This window comes from Mus caroli, chromosome 9 (genome assembly GCF_900094665.2).
Source record: "Mus caroli chromosome 9, CAROLI_EIJ_v1.1, whole genome shotgun sequence".
Classification (NCBI taxonomy): domain Eukaryota; kingdom Metazoa; phylum Chordata; class Mammalia; order Rodentia; family Muridae; genus Mus; species Mus caroli.
Window position 1 is genome coordinate 30692187 of NC_034578.1, and position 22687 is coordinate 30714873.

Below are 22687 nucleotides of genomic sequence, written 5' to 3' on the forward strand. Positions count from 1 at the left end.
CACGTTTGATACAGGCAATTTTCCCTAAATATTTTTTGATCCGTGGTTGGCTGAATCGGCTGTGCAGAATCTAGGAATGCAGAGGCCTGCCTGCAAGAGCCCAGGGATTGTTTACTGTTGTGCTGCTCTAAATTCACCCACTAGATGGGGAGCAACTGCTGCCTTCTTCATCCCTGGCAGAGGCTCAAGGTTTCATGAGTGGAACTGACTTTTCTCTCTGTTATACTTTCTCTAGTCAATTGATTTTCAGAGTCTGTCAATTCTGCTTCCAAAATATGTCTCAACAAGGTGTTCCACACCTCTCCTCCATAGTCACTGCCTTATTTTGGGCTTTGCCCCCTGAACCACTGCAGCAACACTCCCTCCTTCTCCCCCCCCACCCCAATTAGGACTTGGCTTTGGGCACTTGTCACAATCCATCTTCCATGGCCCTGAAAAAAGTATCATTCTAAAACACAAATCTGGCGGCCCAGCCTATAACTCCATCGCTCAGGAGGCAGAAACAGTACTATCTCTATGACCCTGAGGCCAGCCTGAACTAATGAATGAGACTCTTAAATGTAAATCTGGTCCTGTGACAATCTGCTGAAGTCCCACAGTTGCTTCCATATCTGCTCGATGAAGTTCAGCTACCCAACATGTCATCGGGCCCTTTGCCTCAAGGCACCTGCCAATCTTTCTAGTTCCATCTTCCAGCCAGACATAGTGTGGCTTTCCAGACACACTAAGTACTGGTGATCCCTGGTTTAGAGTCCTTTATACATCAAAGACCCACGGTCTTTCTCCCTGTTGACTTCTCTGATAAATTTCATACCCTGCACTAAGAACTGGTTCAAACGTCATCCTCTCCAAGAAGTTCTCAGCCTGCCCCCTCCTCACACACTGGCAAGCTGTGCAGCGTTTTTGCTTTAGTTTTTGCTGCATTCCCCTTGAGCCTCTTTGACAGCCTGCTGCTGGACCAGGGAGCCTCTCTGGATACCCCAGAGCTTCTCTAGGGCAAAGGTCATGCATCTTTCCCTGGAGCCTCCCTGACACAGTACCTGACAGAGCATTCCTTCACACAGGATGGAAACCACATCCCACATCTGAGAAGGAATAAGCTAATTAAGCTTCATCAGGTCCACCCCTCATCCCTGATAGGCTCTTTAGTTCTCTCCCAAGGAGGTCTTCCTTTTGTCTCAAAGCCACGCCCTCAGGAAGAGGGCAGGTGTTCCTGAGAATTTGGGGCAGAGCAGAAGGGATAATTTGACAGAAGGGACTTGCTGAGACTCTGTAGCTAGTCTGTCCCTTGGGAAGATATTCACGGATCCCCTTCCTCCACAATGGGAGATTTTATACCCAATGATCTGGGAAATACTCCATCATCAAGGGGAAGTGCCTTAGACGTTATATCTGGTGGGAAAGAACAATAATAATTTAGATGAAATCAGTACATTTACTGGAAAAGTGAAAAAAAACGTAATGCAATTAGTGGGGAAATAACAGGAAGGAGGCACGCTGGCCCACAAGACTGAGATGCAAGAGACAAACAAAACACCCTGCTCAACAAGCTGAGTGGGAACCTGAGCCAGGAGTGGCCCTGCAGGAGTGAGGCAACTTGTGTCCGGGGATAGCATCCCTGTGGTTCCTGGTCACTTTATACATCCACCATGCACTGTGGAAGCTTTGTCCTGGTCTTACACCTCATTACTCGGCTATTTGGAGTTCAGCTGCTCATTCCAACACAAATACCGATCACTGTACTCACTTTGGCCAGAAGCGTGTCGGTCAGTGACCACGGTATGCAAGGTCCTAAAACCAAGGTGTGCCAGGGATTGGAAGGGAGCAGGATCTTTCCCCCAAGGCTGTTTGGCACTTGTCAAGGAAGACAGTTTTCCAGTTCATTTGAGTCACTGCTGTGAGGAAGAGGGGTGACCTATTTTGCTAGTAGGCTTTCTGTTGCTATGACAGAACACTGAGAAAATCAGGGCTGGGGGATGGCCCAGTCCATATGGTGTTTTGACACACAAACATGAGGACCTGAGTTCAGTTTTCTCAGAACTCATGTGAAAAAAAGCAAACACCAGCAATCAAAGTCTTGGGGAGGTGGAGACAGGAGGATCTCGTGTGCTCACTGACCAGCCAGCCAAGCTATACTGGTGAGCTCTGGGCTCAGTTAGCAACCCTGCCTCAAAAACTAAGATACTCAGTGTTAACCTCTGACCTACATACACAGAACTGTTTTACACAGAACTATATACACAACACACACAAAAAGGAGGGGGAAAGGCATAGTGGCTCATACCTCCAATCCCAGGACTCAGGAAGCTGAAGCAGGAAATTTGCCACATGTCAACTTCAACTTGAGCTACAAAGTGAATCCCTGTCTCAAAGCAGCAACAACAAGGCCAGCGTAGCTAAGATGACTCATGAGCAAAAGCCAGTGACGCTCAAGGCAGACCACCTGAGTCTGAACCCAGAACCCCAGGGCAATGAGAGAACTAACACCTAAAAAATTGTCATTTGATGTCCACACTGTGACTTGCATATACAGAGTACATGTGCGCGCATGCACACACACACACACACACACACACAAAGAGAGAGAGAGAGAGAGAGAGAGAGAGAGAGAGAGAGAGAGAGATTTGGCCCATGTTTTCAGTTCATGTTCATGTGGCCCTGATGCCTTTAGACCTGCATCAAGGCAGAATATCACTACAAAAGCATGCAGCAGAGAAGACTATCTTATGCTGGCCAAGGAAGCAAGAAGAGACAAGAGGGGGCCTGGTTCCAGTAGCCTCTTCTAGGGGACACCTCCAGTGACCTCACTCTCTTCTACTAAGCGCTACCTCCTAATAGTGCCACATCATGGGGATACTAAGCCTTGAACACATGGCCTTTGGGGGGATAGTTCAGATCCAATCCATAGCACTGATGTTGCCAGCATCTCCACTGGGATTCCTTCCAACATCCTAGCACTGATTTAAAAGACTGCCATAAAGAGCCTGTTGTATAGCTGGTGTTGATGTTCTATGGGTACTTACTTATCTCAAGCGTATCTCCCAGGTAAGCAGAGCTGTTGTACTACATCTTATTATGTATATACAGGGCCCTTAGTGCAGGGCCTGGCCAGAAGTTTTCAACAAATATTCACATGAGAAGTCTGGAGATGTCCCTGCCCAGTGGAAGAAAACATGGCCTCACAGTTATACCGATGCTTCATCCACCCCTACCTCCTGTCTATGCCCTGACATGAGGGTTTCAGGAATATTACTGAGGTCTGGAACTGTATCCAGCTGTTTCACCTACCTTTCTGCAGTCTAAGACATGCAGGGGATACAAATGGCCATCCTTGGAGCTCATTTCTTCATCTTCTCCTGGGAGGAGGTGGACTTGAGCTCTCCTTCTTGGCACTGAGTAGCCGTTTTTGGATTGTAGATGGACCGGGGTGAATTCCAACAAGACTCGGTGCTGAAACAGCTGGAGGTCCTCAAAGAAGAGGAGAAGGAGTTTCAGAACCTGAAGGTAAGAGCAGCTGCTGTGGGTCCGGACTACAGAGATGATGGCCCCATCTATCCCTTACATAAACAAAGACCCACAGCCAGCAGAATGGAAGGGCTCAAGGCCAGTTTGGGGACAGGTGTCACCGTCTAAGGGGGAGGGACTGAAAGTAGCTGCTCTCCTTGTTCCAACACTAAGAAACTGACTTAAGGATGAATTCCTACAATTCTCCCCTCCTGAGGTCTTGTAACACATAGGTTTTAGAAGTCAGTATTCATGTTCTGGATAAATACACAAAGACAACTAAAAGCTGTTTTTTCAAATGATCTTGCATTTCCCCTCATGTAAACCAGGTCTAGAACACTATCACCTTCCCTCCTGACAAATGAGCACCTGCTAGGGTCTGCTAGCATCCGTGCCATGCTAACCCTTGTTGTATCCTGGTCAGTACCCTTCCTCCCCAATCCTCCCCTCCCTCCTTTCCTCCCCCCGTGCAAAGTTTGGTCAGCCTGGCCCCCTGCCACAGACAGTGAAGGCTCCCTGGTAAAACGCCTCTTGTTCTTGCCTACCCAGGACCCCACCAACGGCTACTACAGTGTCAACACCTTCAAAGAACACCATTCAACTCCAACCATCTCCCTGTCCAGCTGCCAGCCAGACCTGCGTCCGACAGGCAAACAGCGTGTGCCCACAGGCATGTCCTTCACCAACATCTACAGCACCTTGAGCGGCCAGGGCCGCCTCTACGACTATGGACAGAGGTTTGTGCTGGGCATGGGCAGCTCTTCCATTGAGCTTTGTGAGCGGGAGTTTCAGAGGGGCTCCCTCAGCGACAGCAGCTCCTTCCTGGACACGCAGTGTGACAGCAGCGTCAGCAGCAGCGGCAAGCAAGATGGCTACGTGCAGTTTGACAAGGCCAGCAAGGCTTCTGCCTCCTCTTCCCACCATTCCCAGTCCTCTTCCCAGAACTCTGACCCCAGCCGACCCCTGCAGCGGCGGATGCAGACTCACGTCTGAGGACCACGCCCTGTGGTGGGGGATGGGCCAAGGAGGAGGACCTGGTACATTCTCGTTCTCCAAGGATTGGGGCTACTTTGCAGAGGACCCTAAAACTGGCCACCTCCGGGGTGGTTTCCGAGCACCTCTGTTAACACCTTCCTTCGAAGCTCTGATCAAGCACAAATCTGGCTCCCAGGTGGGAAATGGAGAGTATGCAGCTGAGCGGATAGTGTTCAGGGCCTCTGTCTCTTGCTCTTCCCTAAAGGTCCCTCAACCACCTTGTCCTCCCATGGGCACTCGTGGCAGCTAGAACTTTGCTTTTATGAAACTGCCGTCCACTTTCCTAGCTCCTCTTGCTGCCCATAAGCCATCCCTGGTGTCTGTATTCCTTGCAGCCTTGAGGAACGGAGGACTTTTTCCCAGCACTGAGCTGCTCCGGAGACCCCAGCCTCCCCACTGTGCATAGCCTATACCACAGAGGCTGGGGGCTGAGAAATGGCCCTGACCAAAGGAGCATCTGCCTGGGAGTCCGCCCCCACTTTGTTTGGTGTTTGTGTCTGTATTCTTGCAGTTCTGTTCTTGGACTTGATACCTCTGCGCTTGGTGGTGGGACTGGCCCTTCAGAGTCTAGTGTCCTCAGAGCTGAGGAAGGGAAAGAGGGAGAATGTGAACTCCTGGAAAACAACTGGCCCAACACACCCTGTGCCAGACTGTGCAGTTCAGAGCCCTCACCCTCATCCTCATCCCCTGCTCCGTGTTCTCCCTTCCTTCCCACAGCACAATTGAGCTAAGTGTGAGAACTGCTCTGGTCAGGGTTTTTTGAACAGTTACTGCAGCGTGCTTCCTGGGAGATGGGGGTTTGAGGGGGTGCTAAAATCTAGGCTGGAGGATGAGACAGACTCTTTCAGCTGATGACCACAAGGAACAATGATCCATTCTCCAATAGACAGGACTCTGTGTGCAAGAGGGACAGTTTTCTTTACCTCTTTCCCATCACTCCCCACTTAAGAATAAACGTTAGGGCCATTACCCAACAAACCTGTTCTGTGCTTTTGTTTCTGCACGTGCCACAGGAAGACCTCAAGAGTCCAAGTACATTGTGGGAGCTCGGGATTTTTAGTTGGTTGGTTGGAAGGATTTTTGTTGTTGTTGTTGTGTTATGTTTTGTTTGCTTCACTTCAGTTCTCCCCAGGGAGGGAAGGTCATTGTTGGGGCTGGTTGTGGTCATTATAGAATCTACAAGTTAACACTCTGTTTGTGGATTACATTAGAGGGGGAAAAAACAGGTTTTACCAAACACTAACTAATTCTTGACAAATGTAGCTAAGTCAATACCATGACTTTGGATACTGGCCAGATCCTTCTAGCCTTTTACAAGAAGCAGGCCCTCTTGAAAGACTATAGATCACCACCAATACGCTAACACTCAAGTATAGGACTCAAAAAGAAAAAAAGACCCAGAGTATACTCACTTAGGTAGAAAACTAAACATGAGAGAGAGAGAGAGAGAGAGAGAGAGAGAGAGAGAGAGAGAGAGAGAAGGAAAAAAGAAAAGAAAAGAAAAGAAAAGAAAAGAAAAGAAAAGAAAAGAAAAGAAAAGAAAAGAAAAGAAAAGAAAAGAAAAGAAAAGAAAAGAAAAGAAAGACACAAGCTTAATGGGCTGGAGAGATGGCTCAGTGGTTAAGAGCTCTGACTGCTTTCCCAAAGGTCCTGAGTTCAAATCCCAGCAAACACATGATTTGTAATGAGATCTGATGCCTCTTCTGGTGCATCTGAAGACAGCTACAGTGTACTTAGATAAAATAATAAATAAAATAAATCTTGAGAGAGAGAGAGCTAAACATCATCATAGTGGACAGGATAGATGAATTAGTGTTTTAGTACAGGGAGTGGGGTTCAGATAGAACTCTCAAGAACCCAAATTGTTCCTAAGGATGGGAGGACCTCATCAGCTGGGGGGTTCTTACCCACCATGAGATTCCTCATCATCAAATTTGTACTTATCCATACTCTGTTTTCTTGGGTGATCTTAACCTTAGATTTTACGCCTAGCCTTTACAGCTACTCCACCCAGAGTAACTTTCTGCTTCAATTATATTTCTTAATGTTTCAAAACTACCACTGTTCCCTTGATATCATCCTATGCTGTCCCCAAGATGGAAGGATAAGAAACCCATCAGAAATGAAATTTTGTACTCAGACCCTTCGTCCTGCTGCTGGTACCATTCTGGCTTGTCACAGACTCTGGGATTGCTGAACCCTACCCTCTCTAGGTTCATCTCAACAGGAATTCCCTCTTCTCATATGCATTCAGCCTTTGCCAATAGGAAACAAAGACCCAGGACTGAATGTTAACTGCATTAATGTGTCAGGATAAGGGAGAAATGACTAAAGAGGATTGACCCATTACGTTCCCCTGATCTTTCACTTGGACATGGTGGAGTAAGCTACTTCCTAATCCTAACCACAGTACTCTCCTCTAGACCCTTTTCTCTCCTTCTCCTCTTCTCCTCCTCCTCTTCTTCCTCTTCCACCTCCTCCTCTTCTTCTCTCTCCCCTTCTCTTCTCTCTTCTTTCCTTCTCCCCTCTAAAATACACACTACACACTTATAACACATATACTGAACTTTTTAAAATTTATATGAGTACACTGTAGCTGTCTTCAGACATACCAGAAGAAGGCATCAGATCCCATTACAGATGGTTGTGAGCCACCATGTGGTTGCTAGGAATTGAACTCAGGACCTCTGGAAGAGCAAGTAGCCAGTGCTCTTAACCGCTGAGCCATCTCTCCAGCCCAACATATACTGAACTTATAGGGTAGAAGTATCCATTATTTTCTGGAATCAGGGACTATGACACAATAACCAGAACAGGAAAGAAAACTGTCCCCTGACCCTCCAGGGCCTTGACATGTTCCAAGGGGGGAAAATGTAGACAATCACAAACGACAAAGAGACAGCACCAAGCTGACCCCAATCAGACTAGGCTGTGCAATGACCAACTCTCCCATGCACAGACACAGCAAGAATTGCAGAAGAAACAAGTCACTCAGTGTTTGTAAGAAAGTAGAAAGTGGACAGGAAAACATGCTGTGGGCTGGACAATTTCTTTACTCAAAGCTCCCTCCGCTTTGAGTTTGGGGTGGGGTGGGCTCTGGAACATTAAGAAAGAGCCCAAACGTGTTCATCCCTCAGTTTTCTCCAGCCTTGCTGACTCTCACAAGAAGTGGAGGTAGAAAAACGATAGTAAAGAGAAGTGGGGGGAGGGAGGGGAACCCCTGTGTTATGAAATGAGTGCTCTATAGTTACATTATACTGAATCTTACAGTTTGATGAAGCACCTTCCTTTCTTCTTCTTTTTTATTTTTTATTTTTTGGTTTTGGCTTGTTTGTACTTGTTCGTTTATTCTCAAGACAGGGTTTCTCTGTGTAGCCCCAGCTATCCTGGAATTTGCTCTGTAGACCAGGATAGCCTCGAACTCACTGAGATTCACCTGTCTCGACCTCCCGGGTACTGGGAGTAAAGGTGTGAGCCACCACCACCCAGCTACATCCTCACGTGGAACTGAGGCTTAAAGAAGCCAAAAGATTTGCTCAAGACCACAGAGATCATAAAAGCAACTGTAAGATTTGGACACACTTAACTACAGTGCACGACATCTCCACACTGCAGTACAAGCACAAAGCCACTTTCTCCAGAGTGCTGGTGGAAGCGGCTAACAGTAATAGCTACGTGCTACTCAAGGGCAGACTGGGCAAGGACAAGCCACAACTCCCTCAAGGAGGCTGGCCTTCAGCCTCCACCTTAAGTCCCTGGATGACCTGGAAAGACCACAAATTCCCTGAGAAACAAAGCCATTCTGTGTATCACCCCCTACTCAGGCCAGGATCCAGTTTTCTGATATCTGGGACTTCATTATTGGCTCACACAGTCACTGGACAAGAGCCCAGTTTCTAATTCTCAGGCTTGCTATCAGTCTGCAAAGGCCAGGGTTATTTCCACCGCCCTTCAACTGCCTCCGAATAGGAAGTGCTCTCGAATGAAGAGCTAAGCTGCCACACCAAATCTGTTTCTGAGAAGCCTGCTGATACAAGTCATTATAAAGCACCCATTATAAAGAAATCGCCTTTGAGTTTCAGGAGCACTAAGGATTCAAGGAAATGAAGCAAACAGCCTGATGTAGACAGACCTGGTGTTGTCCTTGGATGGTTTCTCAGAACGGAGTGGAGCTAACAGGAAATTCATCCCTCACTTCCTGGTCGGGGAGGAAAATATGCTGGTGTGGTATTTGCTATTATGAAGCAGGAAGTGAAACAGAGGGTTCACATCCAGCAGATTGATTAGAACTTCCCAGGAATGTGTGGTTTGTGTGATGTGTCCGTCAAGGGGAAAAAAGAGGAAAGGACGTGCTGCCCTTAGACTCTGCTCTACAAACTTTAATTCAAATATAAATTGTTTAAAGGGCCTGTAAGTTTGTCTATTAGAGGAAAAACATTTAGGCATAAACTAATGACAAGGCTCTAAAAATATCAAATTTCCTTCCTCTATACAAAGGTCTTTTGAAAGCACTTTTTTTTTTTAATTCGAGATCCGCCTGCCTCTGCCTCTGTCTCCTGAGTGCTGGAACTAAAGGTGTGTGCCACCACTCCTGACTTTGAAAGCATCTTATCTGGATTGGTTTTAGAAACTCCAAGTGCACACCAGCATTGGCCGTTCTAGCATCAAAACCTGCAGCAATCTCTGGAAGTCGCTGATAAACAGCTCTCTTTGAATGAAGAGGGCTCTGGTCCTCTGTTCCTTTTCTCGTGTTTCAGACTTCCTGGCCAAGTCACAAACAGGGAAAGGAGACAACATCAAGTTGCCCTTCTTTCTACAGATACGGATTGCCTTCCTGGTGAGAGGGTGTCTGATGCTGGATCACCAATTCTCTCCCTCCATCATTGTGGCTCTTCCTTGAGCCACCTCCCTTTGTGTCAGTTCTTGAACATGCACTGAAAGTTTTCATCACAAGCCCTGCTGTTTTAATCCTTCTGCAGCTTTTCCTGAAAGGCCTTTTGTGAAGGATGAGGGTGCATTAACTCAGGGGCAAGGTGCTTTGTGCAAAGCCCTGGGTCTGATCCTCAAAACTTCAAAACAAACAATAAAATAAATCGCCTTTTGTGAACATACATCATTCACAGGATACATCTTGGATTTTATATACACATTAGGTGCCCCTTACTCCATGGGGAATTAGATGTCATGCTTGGTTTGTGGTTCCCACTGAGCTAGCCAGTCCTGGCTGTATGAGTTGCTTCTGACAGTATCTGCCTGCCACTCCAGGTTCCCAGTGCCTTCTTCAGGACAGGCAAGCCACCCACAGGGAAGGGGCATCCTGATCAAGATGGTCCCTTGACCTCCCTGACTGGGGAATACCAAACAAACACAAGTCTCTCTTTCTGCTGTTCCTTAACCTTATGACCACTGGCAATATATTGGAATATACCAAGGACATTTGAAGGATGCTCTTTTATCAAGGTGGTGGTGATGCTAGTGGTGTGTGTGTAAAGAATTAACACTCAAAGGGGTTAGAAAATTGAGTCCGGAAGCCACGACTTCACTGGAAGAATGTGAGTCCTGTGAAATCTATCTTTAATATGCAAGAGGAAAATACTAGTCCATCTAGGAAGTTGAATTTAGGTGGGTAATCATCTCCCAAGAGGATACCAAGGGGACTGAATTAAAGATACCTGCTTCACCACTTTTGCATGGAAATTTGAGGATCAGGGAAGGCTTTGTTGCGTGGGCACTAAGAAATTGAATTCTTGATACTAAATTTTCTTTGGAGAAAATACTGAAAGGGGGCAAATACAGACAAAGGGGCACGGGTGAGAGCTGCAGCAGGGTTTCCAAGTAACTTAATTAAAAAGGTTTTCTGGCTCTCCTATCACACAAGGGCTCCACTGGCATGGCAAAGCCACAGAGAAAGGAGAAACACAGCTTTCCATGCCATCGGCTACTCCTGAGGCTCACGTCAGGCAGAGAAAAAATCACGTTAAAGCAAGTGACATGTTCAAGTGCACGGTAGCTGCCAAGAGTCTTCTAGGAAGGATCAGAACCATAGATGGTTCTGGAATAGCCCAGTTAATACCTGCAACTGGAGAGGTCTCCAGGTCTCACTCTCTCTGCTCAGCTCCATCCTCCTCATCCTTCCTAGAGACGAAGAATGAATGCCTCGGTATGCTTTATTCTCTTAGCTCTCCCCAGGAATCTGATATGAACAAGCAATAACACCTGCTTCCCAAAGTTCAAGTTTCCCTAACCCCTCTCTCTGCCAAACACTTGTAACTAGCTCAGCTGCTCTTCCCGCCCGCCCGCCGTCCTTAGAAGTAAAGCAAAGCAGCTGAGGCTTCCAAGGCATCTGGGCTCCTCCCAAATTTGCCACTGACTGAATCTCAAGGTCATTTCCCTACCTTGCTTTTTCCCTTTTTCTTTTCAAAACAGAGTCTCATGTAACCCAGACTTGACTTCAATCTGGCTCCGTACCCCAGGATAACCTCTCATGTTACCATTTCCTGGATGACCACACTCTATTTATGTGGTATCTTGAATCTAACCCAGAGCTTTGTGTGTGCTAAGCAAGCACACTACCAATTGTGTTACAACACACACACACACACACACACACACACACACACACACAATCTACCTTATTTCTTTTTGGGTTGTTTTATTTTTCAGACAGGGTCTCCCTTTGCTGCTCTGCCCTGGAACTGCTATGCATACTAGGCTGTCCTTGAACTCAAAGATCTATCTACCTCTGCCTCTGGAGTGCTGGGATTAAAAATGTATACATCATCACATCTTGTCAGCTTATTTCTCAGGCAAAGAAGTCCAAAGATCCTGATTGTATAACACGAGGACAGGGCCACTCCAAGGTATGGTTGAGGGGAAGGATTTTATTGTCGATAAGTTTGCAATACAGCTAGAGAGCAGGGAGAGAAAGTTAGACTCAACAAGGCCAGCAGTGTGAATCAGGGGGATGGAGAGAGGAGAGGAAGATAAGAGAGAGCATAGAGGGGAGGACCAAGACAGAGTGGGCGGGGCAGGGGGAGGGAGGAAGAGAGAGAGAGAGAGAGAGAGAGAGAGAGAGAGAGAGAGAGAGAGAGCCAAGATAGAAATAAAAAGTTGATGGAAGGGAGGCTCTTGATCTGGAGTTTAGGGTAGGGGGCAGGGTAGCAAGGGCTGAGAAGAGACACAGGTACTGAGGAAGACTGAAGGCCTGCATGCTACATGTACTTTGGTGTGCTAATAGGCACCACAGATATTCATTTGTCCGTACTTTCTTATGGAGCTGACACTGAGCGAGGTTTTTATTTTTGTTTTTTGACAAAGAATGGGACAGGAAAAAGAGTAGACGAAGTACTCATTCTCTGTCTCTGTCTCTCTGTCTCTCTCTCTTATACACACACACACACACACACACACACACACACACACCAGAGTTCTTTGATTTATAATGGTGTTATATCCTGATCCACTTCTTTGCTTATGATAAATAGTATATGTAAAAGTAGTGTAGTGACACAATTTGTAACCCTAGCACTGAAGAAGCAGGAGGGTTGCCATGAGCCCAAGATCAGCCTGGGTTCCATAGTGAGTACCAGAGCTAGCTTAGGATACACAGCAAGGTCCTACCTCAAGGGGGAGAGGGGATGCAATAATACACCTAGCCACAGTAGAGCCCAGAGGAGAGCAGTGTGGGGTTCCCACCATGACCACATGAATGGCTAGGTGCTGTGGGGCACTGCCTCTGCCAAGCATCAAGGGACTACTGTTTTATACATCATTAGCTGGATGCATCTTGATTTCACAATGGACTCCTCATCAGTTGAGGGCCATACACGTGCACACACACACACACACCTACCTCAGACTTTCAATTTGGAAGACAGACCTAATTTCCTAGAGCCAGGGCTTGTACAGAACCAAGATAATTTTGAACCACCAAATCACTTTCTGTAGCTACAATTAAGATTACAACAACAACAGAAGGCTCAGAGGAGCACACATCAACTATGCTGTTGTGCTTCCCAGTCGTGTTTAGGAAGCTACTGTAATGTACCACATACCACTAAAACAGTGACATCACTTTCCAAACATTTCTAAGAATCCCTAGCAGTGTCGTACTGGAACTTGAAAACCACTGGTAGCAAGGAATTGCACTTGGCTCACAGATTATGCGAAACCTACATTTGACTGCCACAGCCCTCTACTAAGCTTGTGGGTGTGATTCAAGATAGACTTGCCTCCCCGTGTGGGTTAATTCAGTACGGGGACAAGTATTTGGTTTCACAAATCTAGCTCACCAGTTCTACACACTCTCCAGTATTTTCCATTGTGCAAGGCTGCTTTGCGATCCCCTTATTTATAACTCACTTTACAGTCCACACAATGTCTTTACAATCATGTTCCCATTAGATCCTGAAGATTTCATTGTGAGACAGGCATGGGTAATCAGCATTTTCCAGATGGAGAAACAGAGGTTTCTTCGGCTAATTAAAGGAACCAGCGGGGAGGGGACTGTCTTGTGTGTGCGTGCACACTACACTTAACTGTCTCGCAGACAGTATTGTTTCCAAGTTGAAACGTTTTGCAGACTAGACAGTCTCAGGAGAAAAAGCAATTGAATATATACTTATGTCCTCTGAAAGTGTAAATCAAAACCTCAAAGGGGAGGAGGGCCTGAAAAGATGGCTCAGCGGTTAAGAGCATGTAGGAACAGACGACCGGAATTTGGTTCCCAGGATCCACGAGGGGCAGCTCACAACCGCCTGTAAATTCAGCTCCAGGGGAATCCAACGCTTCTGCCCTCAGGTGTACGTAACATTCACGGACACATAATTTTAAAATAAAACAAATTAAAACAAACCCTCCAATATCTGAAAATAAGACATCATTTAAACGTGTTAGATGAAAGACCCATACTCTTGGTGGTCTCAAGCTGGGAGAGTCTCTCCTGGTTTCTAGGCTTCCTGGTTTCTTGGGCTCCCAGGCAGTCGGTCTCTTCTCTCTGGCCTCATGGGAAGCAGCAGAGCTCTGAGCAGCCATTATCCCCTTCAATCCCCACCCCGACTCCCCAGGGCCCAGCACTCAGGCCGATTTAGGCGGAGGCCTGCTAAAGTGTCTGAGTTCAGAAACCAAGAAACTCTTGTCCGCCGGCCCCGCCCAGCCACTGACAAGAGTAAGACAAACTCAACTCAGTAAACGCCCCCTCCCTCCCCTGCCTCTTCCCCCTCGTCGGGGGCGGAACCTGCGCGCGCGGTGCACGGTGAGGCTAATTTAACACTGCTGAAGGGCACGGGGGATTAGGATGGGGTTTACAGCAAACCAGATGGGAGGATTGAGAAGAGAGAGGCCCATGAGAGATCCTCCTAGACTAGAGTCTAGACTTGGTGCAGTGGCTCTGGATCAAACTCGTTAAGAGTTTGATTCCTGAGCCCCACACTTAGCAGCATGAGTCCCAGGAATCTCCATTTCTCCAGGTCACTCCAGGTAACTGAGACAAATTCTTCTTCTGACTTTAAGAAGGCCAGCATCCGAGCTTGAAGCACAGAGCAAACTGGCAGGCCCAACCTGATGTAAACTCAGTTGTTGTCCCCCTATTTCTTTTCTCCTCCAGCGGCCTTTTCAGGGCACGGTTTAATCAGTACCAGGCAAGTTGGCACGCGATCCATTCACATAAGTTAGGCTGAAAGCTTCTTTCCCAGAACACTAAAGAACCTCATCCAATAACTCCCCATCAAAGCTCCACTCCCAGCCTTGACCCTTGCTGGGCACTGCCTCTGCTGCATACAGTTTGGAGAGCTGGACCCATTCTCCTCCCTCCAATGCCCTCCCTCCCCCGCAAAAGAACACACTGGGTGGATGCCTAGATACACACTTTGTTGTGCATATGATTGTGTCTCGCCGTCAACCCAAGATTATAAACCTCCCTATCTTTGAGACTTGTGGAGTTAGGAGGAGCAGTGTGACCCAGTGTGTATGGCTTCTGGCTCAAGTTTCGGCACGTTCAGTATCAGGCGGTGGCCTCAGTCCAGGGCAGCTGGATCAAGTGTGCAGACAGTCCCCTTCAAAGGCCTCAGATAGAGAAACGGACACTCCCTTTTAGGAAAGCAAAGTCTGGATGGCTAGAGGCACTCACAAACCCCTACAAAAAAAGCCTCTTTGACAGCTTGTCCTGATCAGTAGAGAAAACAAGGGCTTCAGACAGTGTAGTCCTGCTACCTTTCAGAATCCCCGCAGACCACTCCCAACCCTACTTGAGCTGCTGCTCAGGAGTTTTCAGTTAGATGAGGCTGGCTGTTCTCTGTACTGTTCCAGCGGTGTCCAGGATGTGGTGTCACCCTCCGTGGTCCCTCCCTAGCCACTGCCCTTCCCTATCTATCCCATCCCTGTCTGGCTTGTCTCAGAGCCTCAAGACTGCAGCTCTTTCTGAGAAAGCCAGGAACACAGCTGTGAGTTCCAGTCCCCTAGAGGCAGTTCCAACACTCCCTCCTGGCTCCAGATGTAAAGGAACAGCTGTAGGGGTGGCAAGAGGCCCACTTGGCAATAGAGCAGAGCCTGCAAGATGGAGAATAAGGCCAAAGAGCCAAGCAAATGGCAGGACTGTTAAGTTTCAAGAGGCTGGGAAGGAAAAGTCTCATTCCCTGGACCAGTGACGAACCGACAGAACTTGCCAAATCCCTCCAGTGTTGTCCCCCAGCCCTGCCCATTGCAAACCTGGCAACTCATACTGCTGCACTCGCAGGACCTCCCATCAGCTCTATTTTTTGAGTCCCACTTAATTTAAGAAGGAAAGCAGCCTTCTCTGTCTGACTCCACCCTGTCCTTAAAACATGCAATTCCCAGCCTAAGATCCGGGTAACTTGAGGAATGGGGAGGGAGAGGAAGGATGATGGGAAAGGGTGTTGCCACCTCTCCTTCACCTCTCCTCCCTTCCTTAGTCCCTTGGGCTCCAAGATGCCAGGCTGGGTGTCTGAAGACAGGGCTGATCTGGGCTCTGACTGCTTGTATGCTCTGCCAGGATGGTAATGCTCGCCCTAGGCACCACCAGGATGGTAATGCTTGCCCTAGGCACCACCAGGATGGCAATGCTCACCCTTGGTACCATCTCAAAAATTCTGCTGTAATCTCACCCCCAGCAATGTTCTCCCCAATCTGAAAGGACACAGAGGCCCACAAGTGCTTCCATTTTAGAAAAAAAAAATGTTTTAATGGTCTTTTACAACCTCTTTTCAAGGTGAGGCCCCTTCTAGGTGGAACCCCCTTGTCAATGCTCCCCCCCATGCCTGCTGGGAAGTAGCAACCCCTCTCTGGAGGACACCCTCCCACTCTTGATGCCTCCATCTTTCTGGGAGGCCAGCTCTAGAATTGGGCCTTAACAGGCCAATCACATGTAAATTTTATTAAAAAGTGGGCAGAACACTGTATTGTGTCCCTTTCATGAACGTCCTGGGACCAGCCCATTCATTTTCCTACCCCTTAATTAAATAGAATGTTAAATAATCTCTTGGTGTTGGGGCCAGGCGTAGTACATGCCTTTCATCCCAACACTTGGGAGGCAAAGGCAGTTGGATCTCTGTGAGTTCAAGACCAGTCTGGTCTACATAGTGAGTTCCAGATTAGCCAGGGTTTCACAGTCAGACCCTGTCTCAAGAACAAAACAAAGCAAACAAAAACAAACAAACAAACAAACAAACAAAACCCAACCAACCACCACCAACAATACAAAACAAAACAGCTCTTTGTGCTGGCTGAGAGAGGGGATGCCATGGTAACAGCCCCCCCGCCCCCTTTAGCCAGGCTCCTGTAGCCTCAGTATGACCACCCTGTCTGGATTTGAAATCCACCAAAGTAGGCAGGGGCATAGCCTCTCTGGAGACCTGGACAGCCCCAGAACTCCCTCTCCATTGAGGGTGAGTTCAGTTGGATTGTACTGGCACCAGGTACCCCTAAGCTGTAGACAGGGCCTACTCAGATGCCAAAGTAGGGAACCAAGGTGTTACAGCTCCCATCCAAGTCAGAAGTATGTGAGGTTCTTGACAGCTCCCATCTCTAGCATCCGCTTGATGGCGATAGCCTCTTGGGAGACATTATGGCCTGATCCCTGTGGAGACAGCCAAGGAAAAATGAGAGGTAGCTCTCTGTCTTTAGAAAATTCTTCCTCCCCATCTCCCTGGTTCCAGGCTTCCTGGGAATTTTCTTCCTTATGCTGGTTCTCAGATAGGAGACAGAAGTCATGTGGCAAAAGCAGAGGATGCCAGCTGTGGTGTCCAAATGCCCAGGTACCAGCTCTGATACTGAATGACCACATCCAGAGCCATTCTGTGTCCCCTACACCCAACATCCCTCCAGTTGTGTCATCCTAGCCAACCTGGCTCACTGGGCTCCCAAATGGGTTGCTTACCGCCATAGACTTAAGTGTGATCTGTTCATAGTAGTGGATAGTCTGCTTCTTGTTGGAGGCATCTGGATAGCCAAAGCCAGCAATGTGCACTAAGTCGCAGAGGTGTAGAGCCAAGGTGATGGCTAGCAGACCCGTGGTTGGCTTCTGAGGGACAGAGTAAGAGGGAGTTTAAAAACAACACAATCCCCTCGTCCTCCACCATCTACCTCACACATAGTCAGGGTCAGTTCTCTGCCCAGTTCTCGTTGACCTTAGCTGTCCAACAGGGCAACAGCTAACTAACCAAGCACGTACCTGAATGGAGCTAATACAGATGGGAAAGTGGAGTTATTACTCAAGAAAACTGTGAACTCTCTATGGTGCTGGAGATAGAACCTGGGCCTCATGTATTCCAGGCAAGTGTTCTACCATCGGTCCACGTCCTTTTTCCTGATTATCAAGTTTTAAATGCAGAGACTTAATGATGTATTACTTTTATGTGTTTGTGCCTGCTTGAGTTACACATACCATGTGCATGCAGGAGCCTCTAGAGACCAGAAGAAGGCATTGGGTGGTCTGGAACTAGAGTTACAGGTGCTGGTGATCCAAAGTGGGTGCAGAAAACTAAACCCAGGTCCTCTGCAGAAGCATCTAGTGCCCTGAACTGCTGAGCTGCCTCTTCAGCTGCTAAGTTTTAAGTTTAAATTGCTATGTGTCTCGTGGCTAGTGTGTTTATCTTATATCTTATCAACTTCACTACCTAGGAAATTACTATAGTACACTTGGGGGCGGGGCTGTATCTGTGAAGAATAGAAAGAATTGATTAGAGAGGGAAGACACACCCTAAAGGTGAGTAGGGATAAGATAAGGGTAGATAAGGGACCTGTAGGTACTTTCTCCTGCTTCTCACATTCCACCACATCCTCCCCACTGTTACTGATTAAATCGACTGAGACCTTGAACAAAATCTATCTTTCCCTTAGTAAGTTGGTGACATCAGGGATGAAAGTCTGGCTGACACAACAGCGTACTAGATAATCCAACTCCCACATCTGGGGAAGATCTGGGTCTCCAGGAGGATCGTGGCTGTCAGAATGACAATAGCGACACTCACCATAATACTATCTGTTGCACGAATATTTATATGTGTCAGGCTTCATGCTGGGTACCAACACGGTATAATACAGGAGCTCACTCAGGCCTCTCCAAACACATATGCACAGATACTGTTATTAGCCTCATTTTATAAATGAGTAAACTAGAGCTAGCAAATATAAATAACTTGCTCAAAGAAGGGAAGAGGGCTCTGCCCTCCCCGTTGGATGTGGTGGTTCAACACCCATGGCTGTGTGATCTTTCCTGGGATGATATACCCCTTCTGTAAACCAGGGTCAGCGATACCTTGCCTGCCCATCTTATGGGCTGCTTCCCATTCCTTCCACCCCAATTTATCCACAGCAATGGTCGACTTAATATTCAAACTTCAGGAAGCTTGCCTTGCTTCACTCAGACAGTGGGCTTTAGAGAACATTTCACCTGCCCAATCACTCTGAGAAAGTCACTTCTTGGATTCCATAAGGCCTCTTAAAGGCTGATTTTTCTCCTGGCATCCCTTTCAACTGTCTTTCTCTCCATTGCTTCTTGGTAGGCCTTATTTTCCACGGTTGCTGCCTTTTGTCTTTAAGACAGGATCTTATGCAGCTCTCGCTGGCTTTGAACTTACTATGTAGCTGAGGCTGACACTGAAATCCTACCTCTGCCTCTCAAGTACTGGGATTTCAGACATCTACTACTGCACCTCCACCCCTGCCATGTTAAGCACCCTGTGCTCTGGAATCCAGTTTGGAGTCCTGCAGAATTACATGGCCATCACCTCCTCACCAGCTCTGCTCCTTACGGTCTTCGTCACACTCCCCCTCCTCCTGACAGTCTCTGTATTAAATAAGTAGAGCCCAACTGAGCAGTCATCCAAGCGGGAAACCAAGGAAGCCTAGAGCTACTCATAAACCTCCCATCCTCCCGGCAAGCATAGGTGGCAGGACACGGAACTGTGCTGGAACTCACAATGGTTAGTGTTTTATGTCAACTTGACACAGCTAGAGTCAACTTGGAGGAAGGAACATCAATTGAGAAACTGCCCCCTAAGACACTACTATAGGCAAGCCTGTAGGGCATTTTCCTAATTATTGATTGAAGGAGGAGGGCCCAGCCCACTGTAGGTAGTGCCACTCCTGGGCTGGTGGTCCTGGGTTCTGTACAAAAGCAAGCTGACCAAGCCAGTGAGGAGCACTCCTCCAGCTCCTGCCTCCAGCTTCCTGCTCTGCCTGAGTTCCTAGCGTGACTTCCTTTAATAATAAACTATGATATGGAAGGGTAAGCAAAATAAATCCACTTCTCCCCAACTTGCCTTTGCTCGTGGCGTTTCATCACAGCAATGGTAACCCTGACTGAACAGAACCTCCAGTTCTCTTTTATAACTGCCTTCTCTCACAGAGATGGGAAATATGTAAATAGGATGTTTAAAGAATAGTTCATTATTTCATACAGTTTTTATGAGGGGAAACCACTGACCTAATTACCTAACCATCTAAATCTGGACGCTGAGCTCAGAGATGAAGTCAGTCAGATTTGAGCTGCTAGTGGCTTAAAGATGGAGGGAGCTACAGAGCACGGAATGCAAGCAGCCTCCAAGAGCTGAGTGTACCTCTTTACTCAGACCACAGTCTGCAAGAACAGGGGGACCCTAGTCCGGCAACCATGGAAACCCAAACATGTTTCACCTAAGACAAGTTTGAAAAAAAAGATTTCCCATAAAGCCTCCGGATAGGAAGTCAGTTCTTATCATCAACCTGTGACACTATAGAGAACCTACGGCCATGAGCCAGCCAGGGTGTATTTGAGGCCACTACGCTGACTGTCATTGGGCAGCAATGGAAAAATCAGTGCAACATCACGGCCAAATACAGCCCTTTCTTTTTCCTTCCCACTGCCAGGAGCTGGATTCAGAGCCTCACCTTCTCCTACTTCCCTCTAAAGCCTTCACTCTATCATACCTTATGCATGCATGCTGGTCCACCCCTGTAACCCTGGCAACCAAGAAGCAGAGACAAGCACATTTCTGTGCATTCCAGCCTGGTCTACACAGTGAGACCCTGTCTTAAATGAAATCCCCCTTCCTGCCCTCAATGCCATCTGAACTAGAACAACTTGGTATTGGCAGGCTTATCTCTGCACACCAAATGGACTGCCTCCTCCCACTTCACGCCTAATACATGCCATGATCCCCACAGGACTGACAACAGAACCACTTCAACTGTAGACTTTCCCAGATAACACAACAGAAATGTGTTCCCCTCTGTGCTTCTACCACACTTAAGCAACTCTAGTGTGAAAGGTTGTCACTCCACAGTGACACTGGCAGCTTATTCTGCTACAGGGCATCTCTTCTGAGCAGGGGGGTCACAGCTTACTCTCTAAGCCCGTGAACTTGGGCTCACCACTGGGCAGTCACACTGCGGACATGTGATGCATGGTGTTGGATAATATAGACAGTTGAGAATAAACATGTTGATTTTAAAATTTGTCTAATATTAGCTGGGTATCGTGGCTCATTCTTGTAAACCCAGAACTTGGGAGGACTACTATGAGTTTGAGGCCAGCCTGTCTCAAGAGAACTAACAAACAGCAAAGGACAAACACTGAAAGGAACCAGCATGCATGCATAAGGTATGATAGAGTGAAGGCTTTAGAGGGAAGTAGGAGAAGGTGAGGCTCTGAATCCAGCTCCTGGCAGTGGGAAGGAAAAAGAAAGGGCTGTATTTGGCCGTGATGTTGCACTGATTTTTCCATTGCTGCCCAATGACAGTCAGCGTAGTGGCCTCAAATACACCCTGGCTTTGGCTCATGGCCGTAGGTTCTCTATAGTGTCACAGGTTGATGATAAGAACTGACTTCCTATCCGGAGGCTTTATGGGAAAGGTGATAGCTCCCCTGTTCCAATCTCTGTGAGTGACATTTTATATTACTGTCTTAAGTCCTGCCTAAGCTTAAGTGGTCAATGCAAATATTATCCTCACCCATTAAGATAAGCAACTGAAATTTCCTAACGTTAGACCTGCCTAACAACCACACAAAGTGGCACAGCCAAGAGTCCTGCCAATGCCTACTGGTGACCTCCTTCTGCAGTCTCATATGCCCCCATGAGAGAGTCTAAGATATACAGAAATAATATTCGCAAAGCTACAATGTGGGGTAAACCCTACCAGCTGAAGACTACTGTGGCCTCCCTTCCCCCAGCCTGGAACCTGCCTGCTCAAGGGTGGAGCTACCGGCTCATTCGTCCTGCCACGCCCACTGCTGGAACCTGCCTTTGCTGCCTGGAGGCACACACGTGTTCGTCCTGCTACTGGACCCTGAGTTACTTGGCGGGATATTGGGTTCCCTCCCCCTTCCTTTATAACTGAGTGTCTGGAATTAATAAAATTGAGCTTTGATCAGGATTTGTCTTAGCTCCATTCTTTCTTCCGCCCCGTCTAGATTCCTCTCTTTTCAGCGAACTGCCATTCTCAGTTGAACCGTTCGTGTTGTGGACTGCAGGCAGGCCGCAACAGACTACCAGGACACAGAGTGTGAAAATCAAAGCTGTAACTCACAAAACCACTTCAGCTCCCTAAACTGGTTCACCACACTAAGGACATGCAGGACAGACTGTAGATCAGTATGTTCCAATGCAGGACCGCAGGCTAAAAGTCTAACAGTAACTACACTGACTCAAGCTGTTCCCACAGGTAAGGGCCAGTGAGTGTGCCAGCAGCTACCAGTTTACAGATCCTGACCAGAGCATGCCAAAAGTATCTTAAAGTCTTAAATCCAAGCTAGACCTTTCACCTACTCCATTTTTAGGGATAACCCAGTTTTCCAAAGTACACAGTGTCCATCAGGGCAGCGTGCTGCAGAAGCGCTCTTCAAAGGTTAGGCGCAAGCTGCACCCATTTTCATTCTCACAATCTCTCCTCGATTTCCACCCACAGCCCAATATCCCCCTTCCACCCCCGCCAGCTTGGTCTTGTCACCAGCTTGTCACCACCTGCTTGATCTTTCGAGGCTGTTGTATGGGCAGGCTCAGGAGCTTGTCTGCTGCAATCTCCATAAAGAAGGGGTTTAGAATCCGGACCTGTTTGGGGTTGACATCCCAGATGAGGGGAGGCTGTTTCCAGAAGCCTTTTCGCACCTATGGGGGTAGGGTTAGAAGGGAGACATGAAACGAGGTGAACGCCTGTTTCTCAACTCTATTCCAGCTGGTGGTCTTCAGATAGAGAAAATCCCAGTCAAGTGAGGTAAGACTTGTCCCAGACCTGAGAGACCAAAGGAGAGGTCAAGAGGAGCCCCCTTATCAGGAAGGAAAGGTGATAGGTAACATGTGAAGAGTGTGGGGTCTGACCACTACCTCTTTCAGAGAGATGTAGGCAAGCAGGGACTTGAGCCTTAGGCTATCAACATACTGGGCAATAAATGCCAGATAAGACAGTTCAGCCTTCAACCAGGTGGTCCACTGAGAGAAAAGGCTCTTTGTGGGACCATCAGGGAAAGCCCCCAAAATGCTGCCTGCTTCAAGGTACCAGTGGGACAGCTTCATTGTTCCCAGGTTTCTCATACATCCTGACAGTGCTCCTATTCCAGGCAACCCTCCAGCCCAGAGGGCCTCTGGTTGCCACCCCAGCTCCTACAGGCTCTGGAGCAGGGCAGTTAATCAGCAGCCCTACAAAACAATGCCCTTGT

The 22687-nt window shown here is 47.7% G+C and overlaps 2 protein-coding genes across 5 annotated transcripts in view; one reads left to right on the forward strand and one right to left on the reverse strand.

The window, feature by feature from the left end:
- Kirrel3 (kirre like nephrin family adhesion molecule 3) overlaps window positions 1–5918 on the forward strand; it is a 555265-nt gene extending 549347 nt beyond the window's left edge. For 2 of the 3 annotated variants that reach the window (XM_029481204.1, XM_021171554.2), the window contains exons 17-18: window positions 3418–3504; window positions 4054–5511. In XM_029481204.1, coding sequence (XP_029337064.1) covers window positions 3418–3504; window positions 4054–4497 — 531 coding nt within the window. In that variant the 3' untranslated portion in view covers window positions 4498–5511. Of the gene's footprint in view, window positions 1–3417; window positions 3505–4053 lie in introns of all 3 variants that reach the window. The other variant, XM_029481205.1, reaches the window with a different exon arrangement.
- Window positions 5919–16248: 10330 nt separating this feature from the next.
- Window positions 16249–22687, reverse strand: part of LOC110302302 (CMP-N-acetylneuraminate-beta-galactosamide-alpha-2,3-sialyltransferase 4) — a 106570-nt gene continuing 100131 nt past the window's right edge. For both annotated transcript variants that reach the window (XM_029481913.1, XM_021173144.2), the window contains 3 exons: window positions 21996–22139; window positions 16931–17074; window positions 16249–16630 (listed from right to left, as the gene is read on the reverse strand). In XM_029481913.1, the coding sequence (XP_029337773.1) occupies window positions 16544–16630; window positions 16931–17074; window positions 21996–22139 (375 nt within the window). In that variant the 3' untranslated portion in view covers window positions 16249–16543. The remainder of the gene's footprint in view (window positions 16631–16930; window positions 17075–21995; window positions 22140–22687) is intronic.